At 45.2% G+C, this 23,464-nt stretch overlaps 1 protein-coding gene across 1 annotated transcript in view; it reads left to right on the top strand.

The window, feature by feature from the left end:
* STRA6 (signaling receptor and transporter of retinol STRA6) overlaps positions 1-23,464 on the top strand; it is a 111,540-nt gene that overhangs the window by 59,183 nt on the left and 28,893 nt on the right. The window contains exons 2-5 of the mRNA XM_043987572.1: positions 5,281-5,410; positions 18,406-18,472; positions 22,238-22,326; positions 23,043-23,182. Of these exons, the coding sequence (XP_043843507.1) occupies positions 5,298-5,410; positions 18,406-18,472; positions 22,238-22,326; positions 23,043-23,182 (409 nt within the window). The 5' untranslated portion in view covers positions 5,281-5,297. The remainder of the gene's footprint in view (positions 1-5,280; positions 5,411-18,405; positions 18,473-22,237; positions 22,327-23,042; positions 23,183-23,464) is intronic.

Raw genomic sequence — 23,464 nt, 5'->3', positions numbered from 1 at the left:
AAGATTTCCTGCTGAAGGCTGGTGGAAACCAGCCTGGGGGCTCCTGAATGAAGCAGAGGGTAGGATTGCTAAATTCCAGAACCTCAGGAATAAAAAGGTGTGCCCTCTGACCAGAGCTGTAAGGAAGCATCCAGCACTTCAGGGCAAAGTGGGCAATGGAGGAGGAGGGGGGGTGCTGCGTGCAGAGGACAGTCAGCACTTCTTGGTTAGGGTGCGGTTTTGTTGTGATTCCCCTGAGAGAGGACGAGGACAGACAAAAGAAAAGAACCTCTGGTTCTGCAGTTATACACCAGACACAAGAGGATGGGAGGAAAAGGGGCTGGGGCACAGGAGAAAACTTGTTCCAATCGGTGAACTCCTGATGGGTGACCCCTTGGCACAGGCAAAGGAAGGGATTATTGATGTGGCAGTGGCGTTTAAGCGGAGCAGACCATCACGGGGAAAGGTAGGCCCCAAGGGAGAGTGGAGATACGGTGCAGTTGAACTGGACAACCCCAAGAAGAAATCAAGCAGTCAAGTTAGGGGGCAAAGAGGAATAGGGTCCTCCTGGGGAAGGTGCGCACCTAGGCCAGAGATCAGATCATTGGGGTACAGTTGTGCTGAGTAACCCCCAGGAGGAGGAGGAGGGAGCATGGCAATGGGGAGAAGGGCAGGGCCCTAGTGTGCTGCGTCTCTCTGGGGCTCAAAGAGAGCCCTGAAGTGCTGGGAAGGGAGCAGGAAGCAACCCACAAGGAAGTTCTAACATCCAGTGGACTAGCCTTGCAAAACCCAAAGCCATAAATGCACCCAGTTTTAATGCTAATGATGATTTAATATGAAGGGTCTGAGTTCTTCCTTTGTAGGATTTCCCTCTTCACCTTCTTAGCTTCTGTAATAGCATAACTGAACATAGTTATTCCTTCAACGTAGCAAGAGAAGTGGAGGTTGAGTAGGACACAATATTGTATATACTTTCACACAGTGTATACAAGAGACAGGACAGCTAGGTAGCACAGTAGATAGAGTACCAGGCCTGGCGTCATGAAGCCCTGAGTTCAAATGTGACCCTAGACACTTACTAGATGTATGACCCTGGGCAAGTCACTTAACCCTGTTTGACTCAGTTTCCTCATCTGTCAAATGAGCTGGAGAAAGAAATGGCAAACCACTTTTTGATCTTTCCCCAAAAAACCCAAATGGGGTCACAAAGAGTAGGACACGACTGAACAACAACATACAACATCTGTTGACATTTAGCAGACGAAGCTTCCTTTGGTCCTCTGGTTTCATTTATAGTGAGAATAGCAGTCCCTTGGATTGAAAAAGGAGACACACAGGACATTAGAACTAGAAGGACTCTCCAAATTCTGGCCAACTCCCTAATTTTTAAAATGATGATATTTATTATTGCTTCACTAGAGAGGGACTATGACTTATCTAAGGTCACACAGTCAACTAGTGGCAGAACTGGGACTAGAACTCAGGTCTTTTGCTTCCAAGTGTGGGATTTTTTCTTCTCACATCATAGTGCCCCATTGCTGGATAAGAACAAATGAACTTGGTCACCTCTCCTAATGAGGATTGTTCTGGACTTACCTGTCACTGTCGCTGGGTGGCTTGTGTCTGCATAGGGTTTCTGCATAGTGTTTGGGAGGAGAGGGAGGAATGACCATTCAGTGAAACAGCTGGGAACACAGAGTGGGTCTCCAGGAAATAGCACTCCCTGGGGAGATGGCAAGGAAAATGTGAGAGACTTTGTGACCCAAACTGGGAGATGAAGAACCTTCCTTTGAGGAGAGAGGGATGGGCAAGATGACAGGTACCAACCCACATTACTGGGATACTGTGGATGAAAATAGACTTGATCCCTTCACAGAATCACAGTCTCTCCCACCAGAAGGGAACTCAAGATATTGAAAAGCATCCTGACAGTGGATAGGGAACTAGACTTGGAGTTCCAATGATCTGGGTTCAAATTCTACCTACAACATAAAATAATGGCTTGAGCATTATCTATATCACTTCCTGTGTGACTATGGACTGATCAGTTAATCATGCTGAACTTCAGTTTCTAATCTGTAAAACAGGAATGACAAATACCCACCTGATTTGCCTGTCACAGGAGCATTAGGATTCCTCAAGTGAAATAATCCTTGTAAAGAGTTTTCTAACTATACCTGCTGCTTATCATTAGTAGTAGAGTCTATGGAGGAAAAAGCCTGTTTTTCATTTCTGTCTCTGTATTCCCAATCAGCTAGTAACATGCTTTGTACATAGACATGCTTAATGATTAGTGAACTGACTTGTGCTATAATGAAAACTGGTACCATCTATACCCTGCCCTCAAGGAATTTACAGTCTAGTGTAGGAATGAGATGTACACATGTCTAAGATGGCCATCACACTGATCTTCAGATGTGGAATGGGTCTCCCTCCACTGCCTCTTATCCTTCAAAGTCCAGTTCAAGCAGTCTCTACCCCAATCTCCAAAAGGCACCCAGAGATCCATTCTTAGGATCTAGTTGTGAATCCAGACCCTGCTACTGTATGATATTGTCACTGCATTTCCTTGAGTTTCCTTTTTCTTCTTTTCAAATCTCTAAGCCCCTTTTAGCTTTCTGTCTAAATCCTATTAGCCTTGCTCAATTTTTCACAGGCTTTGGGGTAAGGTTTTAGTTGGATTCCTTTTTTGCCCTCTCTCAGGCCACCATCTTCCTTCCCCAACTATTCTCTGTTCTCCTTTCCCCATTAGTTTCTCCCTTTCCATCTTTCTCTGTTCTCATCCTTAGGTTCCCCTTCTCCCCATCACCTTTTCTTTTCTTTTCTTTATTTTTTGCAGTGCAATGAGGGTTAAGTGACTTGCCCAGGGTCACACAGCTAGTAAGTGTCAAGTGTCTGAGGCCAGATTTGAACTCAGGTCCTCCTGAATCCAGGACCGGTGCTCTATCCACTGCACTACCTAGCTGCCCCCCTTCACCTTTTCTTACTATCTCTATCCCTCTTCTATACCAAGTTTCCCCTCTCCCTTGCTATTTTTCTCTTCTCCCTACCCCTACACATATAGGTAGTGCCTTCTGGTGGTGGTGATGCTCATGGGGATGGGGAGGATTAGGGACGGAACCAAGAAATAGTTTGGTTTGGAAAGGGAGGGGAAGAAGGAAGCCCAGAGTTCTACAGCTCTTCCTTTCTGGGTAGCTCCTTGTCAAGCAGACTGACGCTTTATGGGTCTGCTTCTTATTTAAATCTCTTTTCTGCCTTGGGGGAAGGGGAGGGTCAGTTTATCTTAGGCCAGTGGAAGAAACTACAAGGGTATTTGAGACTCTGGGCCACCCTTAAGGGGGGAGCCCCAAAGACTCGATCTAACTGGTTTCCTAGTATCAGAAGGTCCTAGGGCAGCTGGCTTCCTCCTCTCTGTATTCTTCTCTTGCCTTTGTACTTTCTCTGGTCACTGCAGAGTGACCAGCCAGAGGCCAAAGGATTCCTCTGTTAGCCAGTTATTCTGATGCAGAAAAGATGGTCTGAAGAGAACTTGAGTTTAGAATGCTGGGCAGTGTGGTCTAATAGCAAGAGCCTTGCATTTGGAGAATCTGCATAAAAATCCTTTCTCTGTTGCTTCCCTTTCCCATCTGTGTGACCTTGGGCAAGTCACTGGAAACTCAGCACCTTCAATCCTCAGACCTCATATGTTAACCCGAGAGGGTTGAACCAGATGACTCATAAGGGCCTTTCCAGTGCAAGATCCTATGAATTCCTTCCTGCAATCAAGACCAGTCTTCTTCTGGCTTGGGAAAGGCAGACAGCACATGTCTGAATATTAGTGTGCATATGATACATGTGCTTTTGATCAATCAATCAAAAAGTATTCATAAAATACCAACACTTAGCACAGTGCCCAGCACATTATAGGCATTTAATAAATGTTTATTGATTGATTGATGAAGTGCCTACTATGTGCCAGGCACTGAGAATACAGAGATAAAAATGTAAAAGTCCGAGCCTCGAAGAGCATGCATTCTATGGGGAGACACACGAATACACACATATATACATGTATAAATATATACAAGGTAACTTTAAAAGTCAACAAAAGAATTGTAGAAATAGTACATACAAAGAAACACAAAATAACTTGGCACTGCGTGTGTAAATTCTACAGATGTTGGCATTAGCCAGAGTGGATGTGTTTGTGTGTGTGTTAGTTACCGTTGTGCAGATGTAGATGTAGCTCTATGAGCATGTCTGTTTTGTTCATGGCTCATTTGTATAGATGTGCCCGTGTTCTCTTCCCCTAAAACGCTGACATTAATATGATAAATCCTAAAAGCGTTTGGATCATAAGATCTTAAATTTAGAACTGGAGAGCACCTTAGCAATCATCTTTCGGAAGCCTCCATTTTACAGAGCAGGAAACTGAGGCTCAGTTACTTAAAAGGAATTTGCCCAAGGTGGCACAATCGAAATGTCAGAGCCAGGCGGGGAATTCCGCGTGCTCCAAGTCCAAGTTCAAATTCATCTCCTTTCCCGTTCTAATTGATTGCCTCTCCAGTTCTCTTGGACTGTTGACAGAGGGGAGAGTGGGACCTCTCATTCATGGCTTTAGCTCCCTCAAGTTCCCCTAGGTAAGGTTAACCCCCTGCCCTGCTCCCCTTCCTCTTCTTGCCGCAGAAACCTATTTAATTTGGTTTCCCTTTCCTACACCCTCCTCTCCAGGGTCCCTCACAATAAGCCCGAGGTGTTTAAAGAAGGCGGCCCCAGGGCAAGTCTGGGTTACATACCCAAAGGGAGGTGGCGAAGGAGGGGGAGCTTGGAGGGCAGAGGCTGGATCCAACTCTAAACCCGCCTTAAGTTATTGTAATCACTTCACTTCCAGTCCCGACTGGCTTTCTCCCTGGGGTTGGGGGTGTGGGTGAGTATGTATGTGGGTGGGTATGTTTGCGCGCGTAGTGGTACCGGGCTTCTCCGTGTTTTGTTTTCACGAGCTGTGGAAGCCCTGCGAACTCCCTTTGGAAGTCATCCCCTTGGAGAAGGAAGGATGGGCAGATGAACCAGGGGGGCATCCTGCACCGGGGTCATTCCCCGCCCTGACTAAGAAAGCGGACTCTTCCTACCTCTCTCCGAAGGGCACCCCTGCTCTCGGGACGCTGGCTTCTGACAAACAAGACAGTTTAATTGCCTGCACACTTACTGCCCCTTTTATTTGCCTGCACACTTAACTTTTTTTTAAGACAAAAGGAGATTTTTGCTTTCTTTCCAAAACTCCTTTTAACTTTTTGCTTTTTACTTTGTGTCTGGGATCAAAAGGAAAATTGCCGGAGAAGATGTCATCCCTGGCATCAGCAAACCAGAGCTCCGGGGAGCCTGAGGATTATTCCTATGGGAACTGGTACATTGATGAACCGACCTCAGGAGGGGAAGCATCTTCACCAGACAAGTAAGTTTGGGAAGTCCCTTTCCCGTGTTCCTAGGGGATTTGCATTCCAACAGCTCCTCTGCTTGGGGTTAAGTAGCAGCTAGAAAGGAGTCTCAGCCTGGGAGTTAGGAATTCTAGCTCCAGTTAGGGGAATTGACTGGGTGACCTTGGCTAAGTCACTTGCTTTCTCTAGTTTTGGTTTTCCCATCAATAAAACAGGACTTAAAAAAAAATTCTGATCTGCCTATTTCATAAGGGCTTATATGGAGAACTATTGAGTTACCAATGATGAAAAAGTGCTCTGCAAAGTGTAAAGCCTTACCCAATAGTGGGTAGTAAGAACACCCCCAAGCAATGATTCCTGTTATCCCCAGAGACACTTTACCCAAAGACTCCCCCCTTTCCCCCATCCCCATAATACAATCCACCAAAGTGTGGGCTTGAAGGCAAAAGAGCTCTGTTGAGTCTCAGCTCTTACTTTTTTATGGGCTGGGGTAAATTGCCTTTTCTCTCTGGGTCTCAGTTTTGTCCTCTTTAAATGGGAATGCTGAATTTGGAGTCACAAATCTCAGGTTAAAATCCTGCCTCAGGTCTCTACTACCTGTGTAACCTGGAGAAAATAATTTAATCACTCTGGGCCTCAGTTTCCTGAATTGTAAAATGAGGAGCTTGGATTGAATGATCTATGACCCTATGATGTCCAGGGCCCCCAAGGGTCCCTTCTAACTCTCACAGTATACATAGAAAAAAAAATTGGTCTACATAGAGAAAACTATTGGGTAATGTCTGGTTATCTGCTAAAGAGTGGATAAGAAGGAGAAGGGAGGTCTAAGAAGCATCTTTGGATGTAGAAATAAGTTATTCTGGAAACACTAATGATATTTTTATTTTGGGGGTTGTTTCCTTGGGTGTTGGTGTTATTCTGGGTCCCCATCTTCTCATATGTAAATGAAACAGCTTTGTTACTTATCCTATGTGAGCAGAGAAAGGTAGATGCAGCCACAGGGAGAGGAATCCTCAGCATTGGCCACATTTGTCTTTGCTCCAAAACTTTGATGCCACTGTTTAGACCAAGTGTGGCAGAAGAGGGAGGGATGTATTAGATAAATCATCTCTGCTGGGGCAGGTCTCAGAGTAGGGTTCTTGTTTCCTTCCCATTCTTTTTCCCAGCCTCCTGCCAAGGTCTGGCCCCATCCCCACCTCACAAATCTGTTTTATGGGGTAGGAAACAGCATAGGTAAGGTGAGGGAATTGAAGGACCAGCTGTACTCACATCTGCTTCACATCAGTTTGACCCATAGAAACAAGAGATGGGAAAAAAACCAACTAGTGAGTGTTACTCCCTGGGGCCCCAGGACTGGGTTATTTGGGAGAGGGAGATTATCCTCTGCTGGTGATGAGAAAGGTTCTGTAGTTCCAGAAGGCACCAGTCAAAGAGCTTGCTGGTGGGGGCAGAGGACAGACTGGAAATGTAAGGGTGGCCAGCAACTCATAAACAGGACTTTATGTCATTCAGCGTCCCCCCCCCCCTTCTGCGTTAGCTAGAATTCAATGAAGATCTTCATTTTTGCGGGGGGGGGGGCGCGGGTAGAGAGAAGAGATGAATCATTTGGGTCAGAGCATCTTTTGGGAAGAAACTAAATGGGGAAGGAGAATAGTGGATGGAGAGAATGGATGTAAGAGAGTGTAGAATCTGTGAATAGAAGATAAGAAGAAAAAAAAACACTTAAGGGACTGGAACCCCATCACCACAGGGGAGGGTCTTCCCAAGTTTAATCTAGTGCTATCTTGGGTATGAGACTGGGACACTGGACAAAGGAGAATTTGCCTGCTTCCTGGGATGTATGGGGAGGATGGGAAGGAGGTCTGACCTTCTGTCAACTAAACCTTTTTCACTACCCCCGGTCACTTGTCAAGCCCCCACCAAAAAGAAAAACCAGTGGATTACTCCCTTTCAATATCACAGCTGGGAGAGAAGGGGAGAGTAGTGATGGAGGCCAATTCCCAAAGGTCATTACAAAGGTCCCAATATCATTACAATCAAAGGCTCCTTGCAAGCACAAAATATCACGGTCCCAGGCCAGTGATTCATTTGTTTTGAGCCACATTCCCTCTATCCAACATAAATCCAATGTAACCCAAGGATCCAGCCAATATCAGACTTTGGGCTTCCTGGGTCCCTGGAAGGGTCTAAGGAGCCTTGAAGAGAGTGCACTTTCTAATCCCACCTCTCCTACTCATTCTCTGAGAGACTTTGTTCCTTTTATGCCTTTGTTTCCCTATCTGGTGGGTTAGCAGCAAGAATATTGTACAGTGCCAGGACAAAAGTATCCATATGATGTCACTGGGGAGGTTTACACTTTGTGGAGGGAGACATCTTCAGTGACAGAACAAAAGTCTCATCCTTTGGTTCGCTTTGGGTATTGAAGAGCTAACTTTGACCGGGCTCCTCCCAGACTCCATGTTGGTAATTCCCAATGCATCTGTGATATCCACCATATGAGGAATCCTTCCATTGATGTCCATTGCAATCCACATGTGTCTTCTCATCCCTCCATGATGTTTGCCCATGTCCACAAATGCTCCCCAGAAGAGTTCCACCATCGCCTACCCCAAGAATGCTGGGGCCCTTTCTCTATGTCCTACAATCATAGGATCTAGAATTGGAGGGGACCTCAGAAGTCATTTAGTCCAACCCTCTTATTTTAAAGATGAGAAACTGGGATATAGAGATGTTAAGTGACTTATCTAAGGTCACACATGTATTAAGTAAAAGCATCAGAATTTCAACTCATCTCCTGACTCCATAACTGGTATTCTTTCCCCTGCTATTACCACATCTGGCTATCAGTGCAATTAATGAAGCTAAATCAAGGAAATTAGTTCAAGACTATGACTGTTGGAATGGGTGTTGTTGGATATTGTGTAAGGACAAATGTGACAGAGTGGGTGTTTTAAATATTCATAAGCATTCCCCTATGTTTCATCATTAAATAATAGTCTAATGATGAGGTCATGACTAAAGTCTAATCATTTTGCCAACTTTCCAACATTCAGAAAGCCCCTGCTGCTCTTGGGAAGAGTCTGGGATCCTGTGAGCTTGGCCTCTGCTTGACTTCTCCTTCTGAGAAGAAATTCCAGATGAGTCAGACAGGTAGACACTGATGAAAGCCTTCAAGATGATAGAGAGAGTGGCAATGAGAGCCAGCATTTACATTTGCTATTCTCATCCATTATCATATTTGATCATTACCATGATCCTGGGAGCTTATGCAAACCAATTTTTACAAATGAAACTCAGCCCAGAGAAGTGAAATGGAAAAAAAAATGCTTTCTTTTGTATTCCCAGTATCTGGCACATAGTAGGAACTTAATATATGTGTGTTGACTGGTTGACTGGGCTCAGCTCCTGGCTCTATGCTACCTATAACAAAGACAGACTGCTGGTAAATGATAGAACTGGGACTCTAACCCTGGTCTTCTTACTTATTGTTAAGTCCCATGTTCATTCTACAAAGATGGTCCTGACAGTGATGACAGATGATGAAAGAAAATTGGTGGGGACCAGAGAGCTCCATAGCTTATGTGAGGCTTTGGCAGCAGCAATGGTGAACCATGGGCTCTGGAGCATATCCTGTTACCAAAAAAAAGTCTGATATTGGCTGGATCCTTGGGTTACATTGGATTTATGTTGGATAGAGGGAATGTGGCTCAAAACAAATGAATCACTGGCCTGGGACCGTGATATTTTGTGCTTGCAAGGAGCCTTTGATTGTAATGATATTGGACCTTTGGGAATTGGCCTCCATCACTACTCTCCCCTTCTCTCCCAGCTGTGATATTGAAAGGGAGTAATCCACTGGTTTTTCTTTTTGGTGGGGGCTTGACAAGTGACCGGGGGTAGTGAAAAAGGTTTGGTTGACAGAAGGTCAGACCTCCTTCCCATCCTCCCCATACATCCCATGAACTTTTTGATCCAGAGATGCTGGCCTCTTTGCTGTTCCTCACACAGCACACTCCAGCTCCTAACTCAGCATTTTCATTGGCTGTCCCCCATGTCTAGGACATTCGCCTCTTCCTCTGACTCCTGACTTGCATGGCTGGTTTCCTTCAGGTCTCAGCTAACATCTCACCTTCTGCAAAAAAAAACTTTCTCCATCCTCAAAGTAACTGTCTTTTCTCTTGGATTATCCCCAATGCATCCTGCCTTTAGCCTGTTTTTATTTAGTTGTTTGTAGGTTGTCTCCCCCATTATACTGCTCTGTGAGAACAGGGATTTTTTGGGCCTTTCTTTGTATCCCCAGCACTTTAGCACAATGTCTTGCACATAGTAGGACCTTAGTAAATGTTTGTTGACTGGCTGACTGACTGGGTTCAGCTTTTGGCTGTACACTGCCTATAACAAAGTGACCTTGGGCACCATCATCTGAAGGCAACATGAATCTTTGTGACTTAGTTTCTCCAGCTATTCAGCTTGCATTTCTCTAACAGAATTATTTCACAGTGGATCCTCACAAAAATGTCATCAGAATGGGTAAGGAAGAGTTATTATTCCACCAACATTCATAGGATCATAGATATAAGCCTGGAAGGGACCTTAGAGATAATCAAGTGAAACCCTTCCATTTTATAGATGAGTAAACCAGGGCCCAGAAAAGTGAAGTGATATGCCTAAAGTTATACAAATAGTAAGTGGCAGATCTAGGATTCAAACCCAGGTCTCATGACTCTCAATCCTATATTCTTCTTTATCTACCTTGCTTGATAACTATTTTTGTACATTTGCATATAGATGTCCTTTCCTTTAGAAATAGCTATAGCATTTAAAATCTTTTTCTTTTATTTCTCATTTATAAAGAATTTATTTTTCTCTCACTCCACTCCCTCTCATTTAAAAGACACAATCCTTGTAACAAACATCCATGGTTAAGCAAAACAAATTCCTGAATTGTCCATATCCAGAAATATATGTCTTATTCTGCATTCTGAGTCTTTTACCTCTCTGTCCAGAATGGGTAGCAGAGTTTGCTGCCAGTCCTCTGGAATCATGCTTGGTCACTGTATTGATCAGAATTCTTAAGTCTATCAAAGTTGTCTTTCCAAGGTTGTTTTCATTCTATAAATTGTTACCTGGTTCTGTTTGCTTCACTCTACATCTGTTCATACAAGTCATCCCAGGTTTTTCTGAAGCTGTCACTTTCATCATGTCTTATATCACCATAGTATTCCATTACACAGACATATCTTGTTCTAAGAAAGGTGCTTTTTACTTATTTTTTATTTATTTTTTGCAGGGCAATAAGGGTTAAGTGACTTGCCCAGGGTCACACAGCTAGTAAGTGTCAAGTTTCTGAGGCCAGATTTGAACTCAGGTCCTCCTGAATCCTGGGCCAATGCTTTACTTACTGTGTCACCTAGCTGCCCCAGAAAGGTGCTTTTTAAACTAACATACTCTGTAAGCATTGGGTATTATTTTCATTTTTCCAACCTGGAGTCCTTTCTTTAGAATCTTCTTTGTCTCATCAAACTTAGGTCTGTGAAAGAGTAAGGGATTGGAAAAGAGGCAGAAGGGATTAGCTATATAACCTTCTCTGGTTATACAAAGTCAAAAGTTTTGTGCATTGCAAAGGTCAGTGTAAAACAGTAGTCTGGCATGGAAACCAAACCCAGTCTACTCACCCTTAGGTTACTACACTGAGATATAATAACTTGGAACAAGGGAGATGAGAGTCTTACTGTACTCAGTGCTGCTCAGTTCACATATGTAGTTACTGCATTCGACTCTTTGTACCATATTTTAGGAAAGAAATTGATAAGTAGGAGAGCATCCGGAGAATGGCGTCCATTAGGGTGAGGATACTTGGCATGGGAAATTCTGCTGAAGGATCTGGTCTTCATGTTTAGCTTGGACAAGAGAAGACTTGGGAGAGGCCTGATAACTGTCTTTAACTATTTGGAATTCAGTCATATGAAAGAAGGATCATGTTTGTTCTGCTTGGCCAGAGAAGGGAGTATTCAACATAGCAGGCAAAAGTAGCAGAGAGGCACATCTTGGCTTGATATAAACAAAACATCTTTCTAACAATTAAGACTTCTCCCCCCAAAATGCGAAAAGACTTTTATTTGAAGTCAGAGGATCATAGATCTTGAGCTGGAGAGAACCTCAGAGGTTATCTAAAGCAAACCCTTCTTTTTTACAGGTGAGGAAACTGAGGCCCCGGGGAGAGGCCAAGTGACTTACTTAAGATAACACAGGTAGGAAGTGCTAGAGGTGAGACTGGAATCTAGGTTCTCAGACACCATGGCCAGAGCTCTTTGCATGGTACCAGGAGACTTTTGTTTGAATTTGGGTGTAGAGACTCAACTGTATGATCCTAGGCAGGTCATCTACTCTCTGAGCCGGTTTCCTTCACTGTAAAATAGAGATAACATTACTTGCACTGCCTAACTCAAAGGGTTTTTCTGAGGAAAGCACTTTACAAACTCTAAAACCCTACACAAATGTGATTCTAGCTCTGATGTTCTATTTCGTTCTGTGATTCTAAGTCAGGTCTCTCCTCTGTTCCATAATTCAACTCATCCCATTTCTCTCCAATTCTTCTCCTCACACTTGATCCTAGGATGTATCACCATATAGCTGGCTGGAGGTGGTCTTCAGCCATCTCTTGACCCCTATCTAGCCTGAGATTTGCTGATTTAAGAGGACAGGGACAGGCATCCCTCATCACCTGTCATGATTTCAAGAAGCATTTTGACATAATGGAAAGAATAAGATACTTGGAGAAAATCCTACCCTGATACATCTCCTCTCTCTCTCCCTCTCCTTCCTCAATCCAGTCCTGGTTTTCTTTTTGTCTTCTTCCACTGCACCCTACTCCCCAACCCTTTCCTTTCACCATCTTCCTCCCTTAGGTGGGGAACTAAACTCCTATTGTGGAAGCCATAGAATCATATGATTTAGAGCTAAAAGTAACCTCAGTAATCAATCTAACCCAGAGGTTCTGAACCTGTGGGCCACAGACCTTCAAAAAGTCTGTGACTAGATTTCAGAGGATCCATAAACTTAGATAGGGAAAAATTACACCTTTAGTTTCAGTAGCTTTGGGGTTCTTTTGTAACCTAAGGTTTTTATTTTATGGATTTAAAACAAATGTATATTTATTTTAATTGAATAATGTATTATTCTGAGAAGGGGTCCACAGACTGCGCCAGGCTTCCAAAAAAGGGGAAGAACCTCAAATCTAATCCAGTGCTCATTTTATAGGGGAGGAAATGAGGGCCTAGAGAAATGAAGTGACTCATCCCAATTCCCAGTGGCTGAGAATTAGCCTGCTTATATATCAACCGAAAACTTGACTCAAAGTCTTCGGGTCTTTCTAGGTACCACACTGCCGCTTGGTCCCAGGCACTGCCCTGAAGGAACTAATATTCTAATGAGAGGAGTGGTGTTGAGGGAGGAGGGAGGAATATTTTGGAAAGTTATGCAGCTTAGGATCCTAGGAAGTAGTGGTTCCCCTGTCCCCTGTCCCCATCTGCCATCTGCCATTATTCACAGTGGATGCACGGTTGTGCTACCAACCCCCTTCATATTCTCAGAGAATGAATCTCCCTCCTCTCCTTCTTTCTGGACTAGAAAGGAGCCAGGAGGGGCACCTGGTAATTTCAAAGCCATCCAAGGCTTCTAGAGAGCACAGACTCCTGGATCTCTGGTCTAGGTTACAGCCCTCATCAAGGCTGTATGAAAACCTTACGCATGTGTGCCCCAGGTGGGATCTGTGGAGGCTTGGTGCTGGCCAATAGTGCAAACTATTTCCCTCCTCCATGATGAACCACATGCTGTTAAGGACTGGACAATATGCTCTAAGTTAATAGAATGAGAATATTGCTTTGCTCCATGGTATGGATTTTAACTGCCCTAAGAAGAAAAAAACCTGCTGGAGGGGGCAGGGAGAGGGAGAAAGTGAAGGGGGGTTCTGTGGAGGCCCACAGCCCATCTGCATAATACATGCTGGGTCTTATAAAGCAGAGAGTAATTTCTGTAAATCCAATCCTTCTTCCCTCTGGGGAAGCAGACTTGTGGTGAACGTTGAACCTGGTTTCCCCCCCTCTGAATGCCTTCCTCCTTCCTGCTTTCCTTAACTCCTTTTAGTCTGGGTTAGGGGAAGGGGGGAGGTGAGGGAGCTCAGCCAGGGGACTTTTTAATAGGTTTCATAGAAAAAAAAGAGCAGAAACAGGATCTAGTGCTCAAGGGGACATTAGAAAACATTTCATCTCACACCCTCACTTTACAGATGAATGAATGGATGACTGTATGAATGAATGAAAGAGCTATCGAATGAATGAATAAGAAAAAACATTTCATTTATTAAGCACTTACTATATGTCAAGCATCGTGCTAAGTGCTGGGGACACACATTTTGTAAAAAGCACTACCCTGAAAGAACTTCTATTCTGATAGGAGGAGGCAACACAAAAGGAAGTGGTGGCCAGAGAGAGCTATTTTGGTTTGGAAAGTTATAGGGATCCTGATTAGAATCAGAGGCAAGTAGGTTAACACACCCTTTCCAGGAGTAATGGCGGTATTGATTTGATTATAATTCTAGAGTTCAGAAAGGCAGCTGGCAAGAAAGTGGTGGGAGAACTGTGTGGGACTTGGCTGGGGCTGATCTGAAATAGAGGGTCCTGAGAGGAATAAAACCGACTGCCCTTGGAGGCAGTCAGATGATTCCCCAAACTCAAGTCTTCTGGATCCAAATCAAGGAGATGATTTATGAAATACACCTTCCCAACCTTAAAGTGCTGTATGTGTTAATGATTATGGCTAGGGGCAGCTAGGTGGTGCAGTGGATAGAGCACCGACCCTGGAGTCAGGAGGACCTGAGTTAAAATCCTGCCTCAGACACTTGACACTTACTAGCTGTGTGACCCTAGGCAAGTCACTTAACCCCAATTGCCTCACTTAAAAAAATGATTATGGCTATCCAAGCATAGGGTTTTTTTTTCTTCTGTATAAGAATGCTTTCTTTGCATATAAACCCTAAGGTGACTGCAGAATTCAGGATTTCAGGTACCTAGGGCATGGTGCCTAGTGTCTTCTTGCTGCTTCCTTGACTTCCCAGATATGCTACCCACCCTCATCCTGGGTCTACTATGCCCTATGCTCTAGGCCTGACCTGTCACCATTAAAACTTGTCCATCCTTGGTCCTCCTACTTTCCAAGGTCCTGTTCTCTACTGGGTCTTAGTGGCAGCTAGTGGTTTATAAAGTTAGATAAAACAATCTGTATTTTGAGGGACAGAACTGAATTGAGAAGAGCTAACATATAGTGTCCAATTGTTGTTGTTTCATAATAGACAACTAATGAGTGCTTGTAGATTGATTGGTTCTTTGAGAGGCAGAATGGTCCACTGAGGTATTAAGTACTAGAAGCTAAGGTTCAAACGGAAGTCCTATCTTCTGTCCATCTGGCTACACTGCACCATCCTTTGCTTGAGGTCCTCCAGCCCTCATTGTCTCATCTCAGCTTTGGACAGCTCCAACTGGGCATCCCATCTGATCCAGTTCTCTTCTCTGCAGCCTTCCTAAAGAGCTGCCTTTGCTGTAGGTTGGCTGGAGTCCTAAAGAGTCCCCTCTGTCCAGTATTTCCATCCCCCCCCCCCCCCCGCCCCGGGGGAGCAGAAGTCAAAAGTGTTAGGGCACAATGGAAAGGAATTATAAAATCAGTGACTGTGTGTCTGTGTGGGGTCTCTCATGATGGGATTCAGAGTAGAACCATCCATAAAAGAACATCTCTCCACCATCTCATCACTTTCCACTGAATCAGCTGGTCTCTGAGACTCCATTTCATTTATTCAGTACTTGCTTGGGCCAAGCACTGTTGCTAAGTGCTGGGGACACACATTTTGTAAAAAGCAGAGAGAGTCGCTACCTTGAAATAACTTAGATTCTAAGAGGAGATGACAACACATAAAAGGAAGTGGTGGCCAGGGTGGGATTGTGTTTTGATTTGGAAAGTTATAGGGATCCTGATTAGAATCAGAAGTAGGTTAACACACTTTTTCCAGGATCAATGGAAGTATTGATTTGATTATAAATTTAGGGTTCAGCAAGGTAAGAAAGTAGTGGGAGAGTTGAATGGGGCATGGTTAGGGCAGGGATTTTTATCCCCATTCCACATATGAGAGAACTGAGACCCAGAGACAGGAAGTTTTTTGCCCAAAGTTATACCCAGAGCATGAGTTAGAACAACATGCACCGCAATGGAATGTAGACTTCCTGACTCTCAGCCCAGGGCTCCTCCCATTGCACCAAGCATCCTCTGAATGCCTATGAAATCAGAATTTCCACTCTCCTCCTCTCCTCTCCAGCATTTCCAAAGGTCCCCATGGGCTATGGAGACTGAAATGAATATTAAAAGAAGGTATTTGTTAGGGATACACCTGGAGTGTCAGGAGCATCTCTAGGTCTACAGGGTAGGGACAAAGGACTAAGGTAAATCATCTGATTTGTGTGTATATGTGTGAACTTAGCCCATATAGTGATAGGCAATGGGGGAGGGAGGGAACAGGCATTTATTAAGCACCCACTGTGTACCAGGCTGAGTGCTTCTCAAATGTCTCTGTAAAATATAAGAGGATATGGCAGTAAGTGAACCTACCCTGGGGAGATGTCACCTACCATTCTGATATAGGAGGAAAAACACTGGATTTGGAGTCAGAAAACCTGAATTTCAGTTCCACCCCCACTGCTTGGGCAAATCACTTTCTGAGCCTCAGTTTCCTCATACGTAAAATGAAAGAGTTGGACTCGGTATCTCAAATCCCTTTAGGTTCTAAACCCTATGGCCCAAGAACCCCACTTGAAGAATGCTCCAGTGTAAAGTCCCCATCTGAGGGAGAGGAGATGGGGGAAATTCCACTCTATAAAGGGTATAAAAATACTATTTTTTTGTGAGTGATCAAGTTTGTCTTTCATGATCCCAGCATCCCCTACTTTCTACCCCTTGCCTTCCTATCAAACTTGTTCTCAGGAGTTATTTGGGCCTCCTTCATTGTGACTCAGTTCCTGGGCTGTGCCTCTTCTAGGACAAAGTACCTTCTCAGTCAGAGTATCCCTTTGGGACCCCTAGAACCCAAGACTCTGAATGTTAGAGCTAGAGAGAATCGCAGAGGCCCCCAAGCCCAATAGCCAGTGGGGACACCAGGGAAAGAATCTATCTTCATGGCACATGTTTTTTAAGCATAATAATGGGGTGAGCGGTGGATTTTGATAGGCGGCTTTCATGGGACCACAGGAATCACAGCACTGGTTGCAAAGGAAGCTCTGTTCCTAACTCCTTCCATCCCCCACCACGCTCCTTGCCAAAAGGAGGGGACCAGATGACTTGGTAGGTTCTTTGCTGGCTCTCACTGCCTAAGTGCTTCCCTGTGGGAGAGAGGGGAAGAGTTGCTTCTTCCCCTAGGCAATGAGGCTCCAGTGTTGCGGTTATGGGCTCACAGTGTTCTCCATCTCCTGGGGCTGGGTTGTTGGAGGCCTCCTGGCTCTCTTGGTTGTAATTTCCCAAGGACATTGTGAAGAGGGCAAACAATGGGAATACTCTTGCATGTCCTGTTGAATGTGCTACACAGATGAGGGAAGGGGAATGAAGAATTGGGCATATATTGGCAAGACTGGGAGACGGTGGGGAGATGGATCTCTTTCAGGCCCGGAACCTTTTGTCCATCAGCCTTCTCTCCTCCATATACCCATTCAGCCCAGGGACTTCTCTGTTCTTTCTCTAATTTTCAAGCTGTGTTCCTCTTGAGTCCCTGCCTTGACCCAATCTTTTACCCTTAGAGAAAGAGTTGCAGCTAGTCTTAGGAACCCATGAAAGCCCCTCGGGGTCTTATTCTCCTTGTTGTTCTTGTTGCCAGCTAGGACCATTGAGCTATCCATTAGCTGCCAAATCTACTAAGCAGCTTTTCTACCTACAGAGCCCTGGTAGGTATTGTAGGAGAGATGGGGGAAGAAAAAGAAGAAAATGAGGAGGAGGAAAAGGAGGAAGAGAAGGAGGAGGAGGAAGAGGAGGAGGAGAGGAAATAACTTTTCACTATGGTGACTCACAAGGTAGTTGATGAGGCACAGATGTGGAAAACATAAGAACTAGAAGCTATCTTAAGAGATCTCTTCTGACCACCTCATTTTACAGATGAGGAAACTGAGGCAGAGGGGAAGTGACTTACCTAAAATTACCCAGCCAGTCAGTCTTAGAAGTAGGACTAGATGTCATAAGAAGGTAAGATCTTTGAGGGCAGGGACCCTTTTTCATTCTTGTCTTTGTTTCTGTAGTGTCTGGAACATAGCAGAAATGTAATAAATGACCAGTGAATTGACTGGATCTCATATCTACTGACTCTCTGTGAAGTAGTGTATCTTCCATGTCATCCCCTGGTGAGACACGATGGTGTGGAATCCCGAGTAAGACCGGGTAGTCAGACTTTGAGGGCTGCAGGAGTTCTAAGAAGGACACAGCCTCCAGTGGTCAGGGAAGACTTCTTGGAGGAGATGGCCCTAGAGAGGAGCCTGGAAAAACGGACAGGATTGAAACAGGAGGTCATTCTAAGGTGTACAGAGCCTAGGATAAGCATGTTCCCAGCATCACAGAAAATAGACCAACAGTTGGAAGGGACCATAGAAGTCATCGAGTGCAGCTTCTTCATTTAACATCTAAGCCAACTGAGGCCTCAGAGAGGTGTCAGGTGCAGCATTTGAACCCAGACCATCTGATTACAAACCTAACTTTCTGTATCTGCTGGGTGAAGTACCCCAAGAGGCTGGAGCATATAGGGGAACCATGAGAGAGAATGTTGGGCAGGCAGCAGAGGGCCAGGCATTGGAGGGGCTTGAGCCAAAGAGAAGCCTTCACAATGTGGGGGTGGCATACCACACCCCCTAGCACTTGGCCTGTTGCTCATCCTTGGGGCTGGGGGAGCTCTGCTCATATCTTCATGCCTCTCTCTTTCTCACTGTGTCTCCAGAACTATTCCAGCCTGCCAACACAGCTTCCCACCCAGCCTTTACCATACCTGCTTGGCCCCTCTGTCGGTGAGTATACCCGGGCCTTCCCACCAAGGAGGGTCTGCTCCAGTGCCTGCCCTCGGACAGGTGGTGCCTGAAGCCCAGGCAGAATAGGGACCCCAAGGATCGTACATGCACTCATTCGCCCAATCAACAGGCATTTATTAAAACACCTACTATGGTACTAGAGATACATACAGCAGTGAAACAGTCTTTGTCCTCAGGCTTACAGTCTACTAGGGGAGACATCATCCATCCATCCATCCATGCAGATGTGTAATAAGCATATAGAGGTACATGTGAAATAATGTATCAGCATCAGCAGCTTAGAGGGACAGTAAGGGAGTCTCTAGTGTAATATGAGCTGAAGGGAAAATGGATCTGAGAGGGCAGGGTGAGGAGGGAGGACATTCAGCTCAGAGATGGAGATGGAATGTCACATGGGACAAGTGGTGAGAAGCCTGTCCTGAAGAGGACATGGCGAGGAGTAATTCGTAATCAGCCTGGAAAGACGGGCTGGAGCCAGGTTGTAAAATGAGGAAGGAAGGAAACAAGCACTTATTCCGTGCCTACTATGTGTCAGACACTGAGATAAGTAATTTACACATATTATCTCATTTGATCCTCCCAACAACCTTGAGAGGTAGATGCTATTATGATATCCCCATTCTACAGCTGGGGATACTGAGGCAAACAGAGGTTAAATAACTTGTCCAGAGTCACAGAGCTAGGAAGTGTCTGAGGACAGATTTGAACTCAGGTCTTTCTGACTCCAGGGCTAAGTACTCTGCTGTACTACGTAGCCTTTATTAAGTGTGAAGTACTGTGCTAGAAACTGAGAACAAAAGGATTTTTAAATATGACTCTGTTCCTGCCCACAAGGAGTTTACAATCCAGTAGGGAAATTAAAACAGGGACACAAATAAATTTAATAAAAAGTACAATGTGATAGAGGTCAGAGAGGGAGAGAGAGAGAGAGAGAGAGAGAGAGAGAGAGAGAGAGAGAGAGAGAGAGAGAGAGATACAAAGTGCTCTAGGAAAATGTGAAAGAATACTTTCAACTAGGAGGGAAGAAGGATTTCAAATAGGCAGACTGATGTGGGGGTCCAAGGAATGTGCTGCTCATTTTTGTGAATAAGTGTCCAGAGGCAGACGCCAGTGGGTAGAGATCAGAACACTGCTAATAATTCAGTTTTGTCAGAATATACATGTGTGGGTATCTTTAACATTCTCCCCTCCCCTCCCTTTCCCTCCCCTCCCTTCCCGTCCCCTTCCCTCCCTTCCTCTCCCCTCCCTTCCCCTCCCCTCCCCTCCCTTCCCCTCCCCTCCCTCCCCTCCCTTCCCCTCCCCTCCCTCCCCTCCCTCCCCTCCCCTCCTCTCCTCTCCTCTCTTCCCCTCTCCTCTCCTCCCCTCTCCTCCCCTCTCCTCCCCTCCCCTCCCCTCTCCTCCTCTCCCCTCCCCTCCCCTCCCCTCTCCTTCCCTCCCCTCCCCTTCCCTCCCCTCCCCTCCCCTCTCCTCTCTTCTTCTCCCTTCTCCTAACCTGTTTCCCTCTTCTTTCCTCTTCCCTTCTCTTCCCTTTCTCTCACTTTTTCTCTCCTTTCCTTCTCTTCCCTTCCCCTTCCCTTTCCCTTCCTCCTTTTCCCTTCCTTTTCCAACCATTCATCCACTTGATTCTAGGTATCACCTCTGTATGCTTGATCTCCCAATCTCTATTCCCAGCCCTATTCTTCCTTAAGCTCCAGCCTTGTACCTCCAGTTACCTGCTCCACATCTGCATCTGGACATTCCTCTACACTCCACCTGTCCCAAACTGAACTCATCCTCCCTCCTTATGCTTTTCCTCTGAATGTCCCTATTCTTACTGATATCACTCTATCCTCTGGTTAATCAAAGAGGCTCAAAATCTTGGAGTATTCATTGACCCTTCCATCTCCCTCATGTCCTCACAATTAATCAGTTGTCAGTGCCTGTAGATTCAGTCTCTGTGGTATCTCTCCTTTCCATCCTTCCCTGTCTACTCACTGTCACTACCATTGTTCTTCAGACTCCTCTCACCTCTTGCCTAGGCGATCATAATAACCCCCCAACTAGTGATGTCTCCCCTAGATAACCCACCCTTTCCACTATTGCCAAAATAACTTTCTTTTTTATTTTTTTGTGAGGCAATTGGGGTTAAGTGACTTGCCCAGGGTCACACAGCTAGTAAGTGTCAAGGTGTCAAGTGACTGAGGCCAAATTTGAACTCAGGTCCTCCTGAATTCAGGGCTGGTGCTCTATCCACTGCGCCACCTAGCTACCCCCCAAATATCTTTCCTAATGTACAATCTAAGCTACTTCTCCCCTACCTTCAAACTTTCAGGGGCTTCCTCTGCCTTATGTCTTTCTAAGGTTGCTTATCCCATTCCCCTTGCCCTGGCATGTTGCCTGTCTCTGATCCCCTTCTGCCTTTTTCTGCCTCTTGTGTCCAAGACCCCTATGCCTCCCCTCTTCCTCTCCGCCTCTAGGAATCCTTTGAAGGCTCGCTCTATGATGCTTCCCCCAAGCTGATGGTATTGACTCCCTCTTCAAATTTGTCTAGAAGAAATATGTTTAATGTGATTGTACATATATAACCTATAGCAGATTGCTCTCAGTCTTGGGGAGGGGGGAGGTAGGGGAGGGAGGGAGAAAAATTTGGAACCAAAAATCTTCTGAAAACAAATGTTGAAAACTATCTTTACACGTAACTGGAAAATAATAAAATACTTTTAAGATTAAAAAACAAACAAAAACAAAAACAGTTTGGCCAGAGCGTGTTCACCAGACGTACTTTCTGCGCTGATCACCAGCTAACTGCTGTCACACGTACTTAATTATTTGTGTAAATGACAGACCTCCTTTTGGATCCTTCAGGGCAAAGACTGGCATACTTCAATTTCATCTTCCTAGTGCCTAGGTCTGTGCCTCACACGCAGCTTTGTAAAGATTTGTTTGATTGTGTACTGTGAAATAAGGATGGAGCTAAGTTTTGGAGAGCTTTAGATCCTAGGGTAAGGAGTCTGTAGCCCTCCTCTTCAACAAACTCCATTTTAATAGTGCTTGAAAGCTTAGGTAATAAATAGCCATCAACATTCTTGAGCCCGGGGCGGGGGTGGGGGTGGGGTGGGGGGTCAGGGGAGTGATGTATGTTTAGACCAATGTCTTAGAATAGCCCTGATTCAGACATAGATAAAAGAGTCATTTTGAGGAAGGACATGAATGGGGATTAATGGGGGACAAACTGAGGAAGGGGAAGAGCCCTGGGGAAACTGACTAAACAGCTCTTTCTGGGGTGAGGGACAAAGCAACAGTACAAACCTGAGTCCCTGAATACTTAGCACCAAGGCCCAGTTTCTTGGGATAATCTGTCCCAATTCTGGGTTTGTGTAGGGATGCCGTTCCATGCTATCTCACCTTATAAAAATGTGAGCTATTGGAGAGAAGAGACTGTCTTGCCTTTCTAAATGTATTCTCAATGCTTAGCACAGTGCTTGGCAATTAGTAAGCACTAAATAAATGCTCATTCATTCATTCATTCATTCATTCATTCATTCATTCATTCATCCACTCTGTTCCCAGTGATATTACCTGGGTTGTCACCAATCCTAGGGGCCCCCTTCCCAAGCTGGATGACTGCTTGTCAGAGCACTGCACAGCTGATTCCTGTTCAGATACTAGTGGGCCTGAATGAGCTCTCTTCCACCTCTGAGATGCCGGGGTTCTGGGCTGGATGTCTGCAATCACCCTGGTTAGATTTGCCTCTCTCCTTTGTAGCTGGCTGTCATCTTGCTGCTGTCGCTGCTAGTGAAACGCCGGCGGCGGCTCTGCCTGGGGTGCTGGCATGGGACCTTTGGACTTCCCAGGTAAGGAAAAGGATCTTGGCAGGGGGGAAGCATCTAAGAACCTGAACCTTCAGGACCCAAGATCAGAGACAATGTAGTGTATAGCAGAAGGAGGTCTGGATTTAAGATGCAAGCACTTGGGGTTAAGTCCCAACTCAACTATATGTTTTTTGTGCAGCCTTGGATAAGCCTCAATCTTCTAATTCTGTAAAATGAGAATAATAGTCACTATATCCCTGTCTTCGGGGATGTTGGACCAGAATGTGTTTAATGAATTTGGTCTGTTATTCAGAACATTAGTCCAGGTTCATTGCCACTAGGTGCCTATCAAAAGTTGGGGGAATTTGAAGGTACACCAAGGATTTCACAGATATCCTGTGACTGTTGAAGACTTGCTTGAGAATCTCAGGTCCTACAGACACATTTGAAATACAAAATTCCTGGAATTCCTTGCAAGGTTTAGAATTCCTGTTGGGGCAGGGTTATCTTTTCTAGAGCAGCCAGGAGTTAACTGTGGGTTCCAGGGCAAGTCACCTAACCTCTCTGAGACTTAGCTGTTTTGCCTGTAAAATAGAAACAGCCCCATCTGAGAGGCGTGTTGTGGAAATCTGGAGAGATAATGGGAATGGGACATAGGAGGGACTTCTATCTGGTGCCTAACTGAATATCTTTCCTCACCCCCGTTCCCATCCCACCCTACCAACTGCCCCGCCCCCCCCCCATCTACTTGGCTGCAGCCCTTTGGATTTCTTGGCAGAAGAAAGCGGCCAGCTGGTGCCTGTGGCTGTGTTTGGGATCCTCTTCACTAACCTCTGTGTGCTGGGTTTCGATGAAGACCCTTTGCCCTTCCTTCCCATATCCTCCTCGGCCAATCAAGGTAGTACTATGTGTAGCTGTGGGTCCCTTCAGCACTGGCTGTCTGCCCTCACAGGACTGGGGAAGTAATGAAACACAGAGGCACCTACCTGGAATGGGAAGGAAGGGTCTGCTTGTTTGGGGTGATGTAAGATGCTCAGGGAAGGCCTCTTACTCGGAAATATTTCCCTACTTGCCTCTTACCGTGCCTGAACCCTCACCATTAGCACTTCCTCCTCTTTTTGGCATAGTGCTAATAATGGCTGATAGTTATAATGTTGAAAATAATTAACATTGATAATGC

Source organism: Dromiciops gliroides, chromosome 2 (assembly GCF_019393635.1).
Source record: "Dromiciops gliroides isolate mDroGli1 chromosome 2, mDroGli1.pri, whole genome shotgun sequence".
NCBI classification, from domain to species: Eukaryota; Metazoa; Chordata; class Mammalia; order Microbiotheria; family Microbiotheriidae; genus Dromiciops; species Dromiciops gliroides.
The sequence above is the reverse complement of the archived record's forward strand: the minus strand, read 5'-3'. Positions and strand labels throughout refer to the sequence as shown.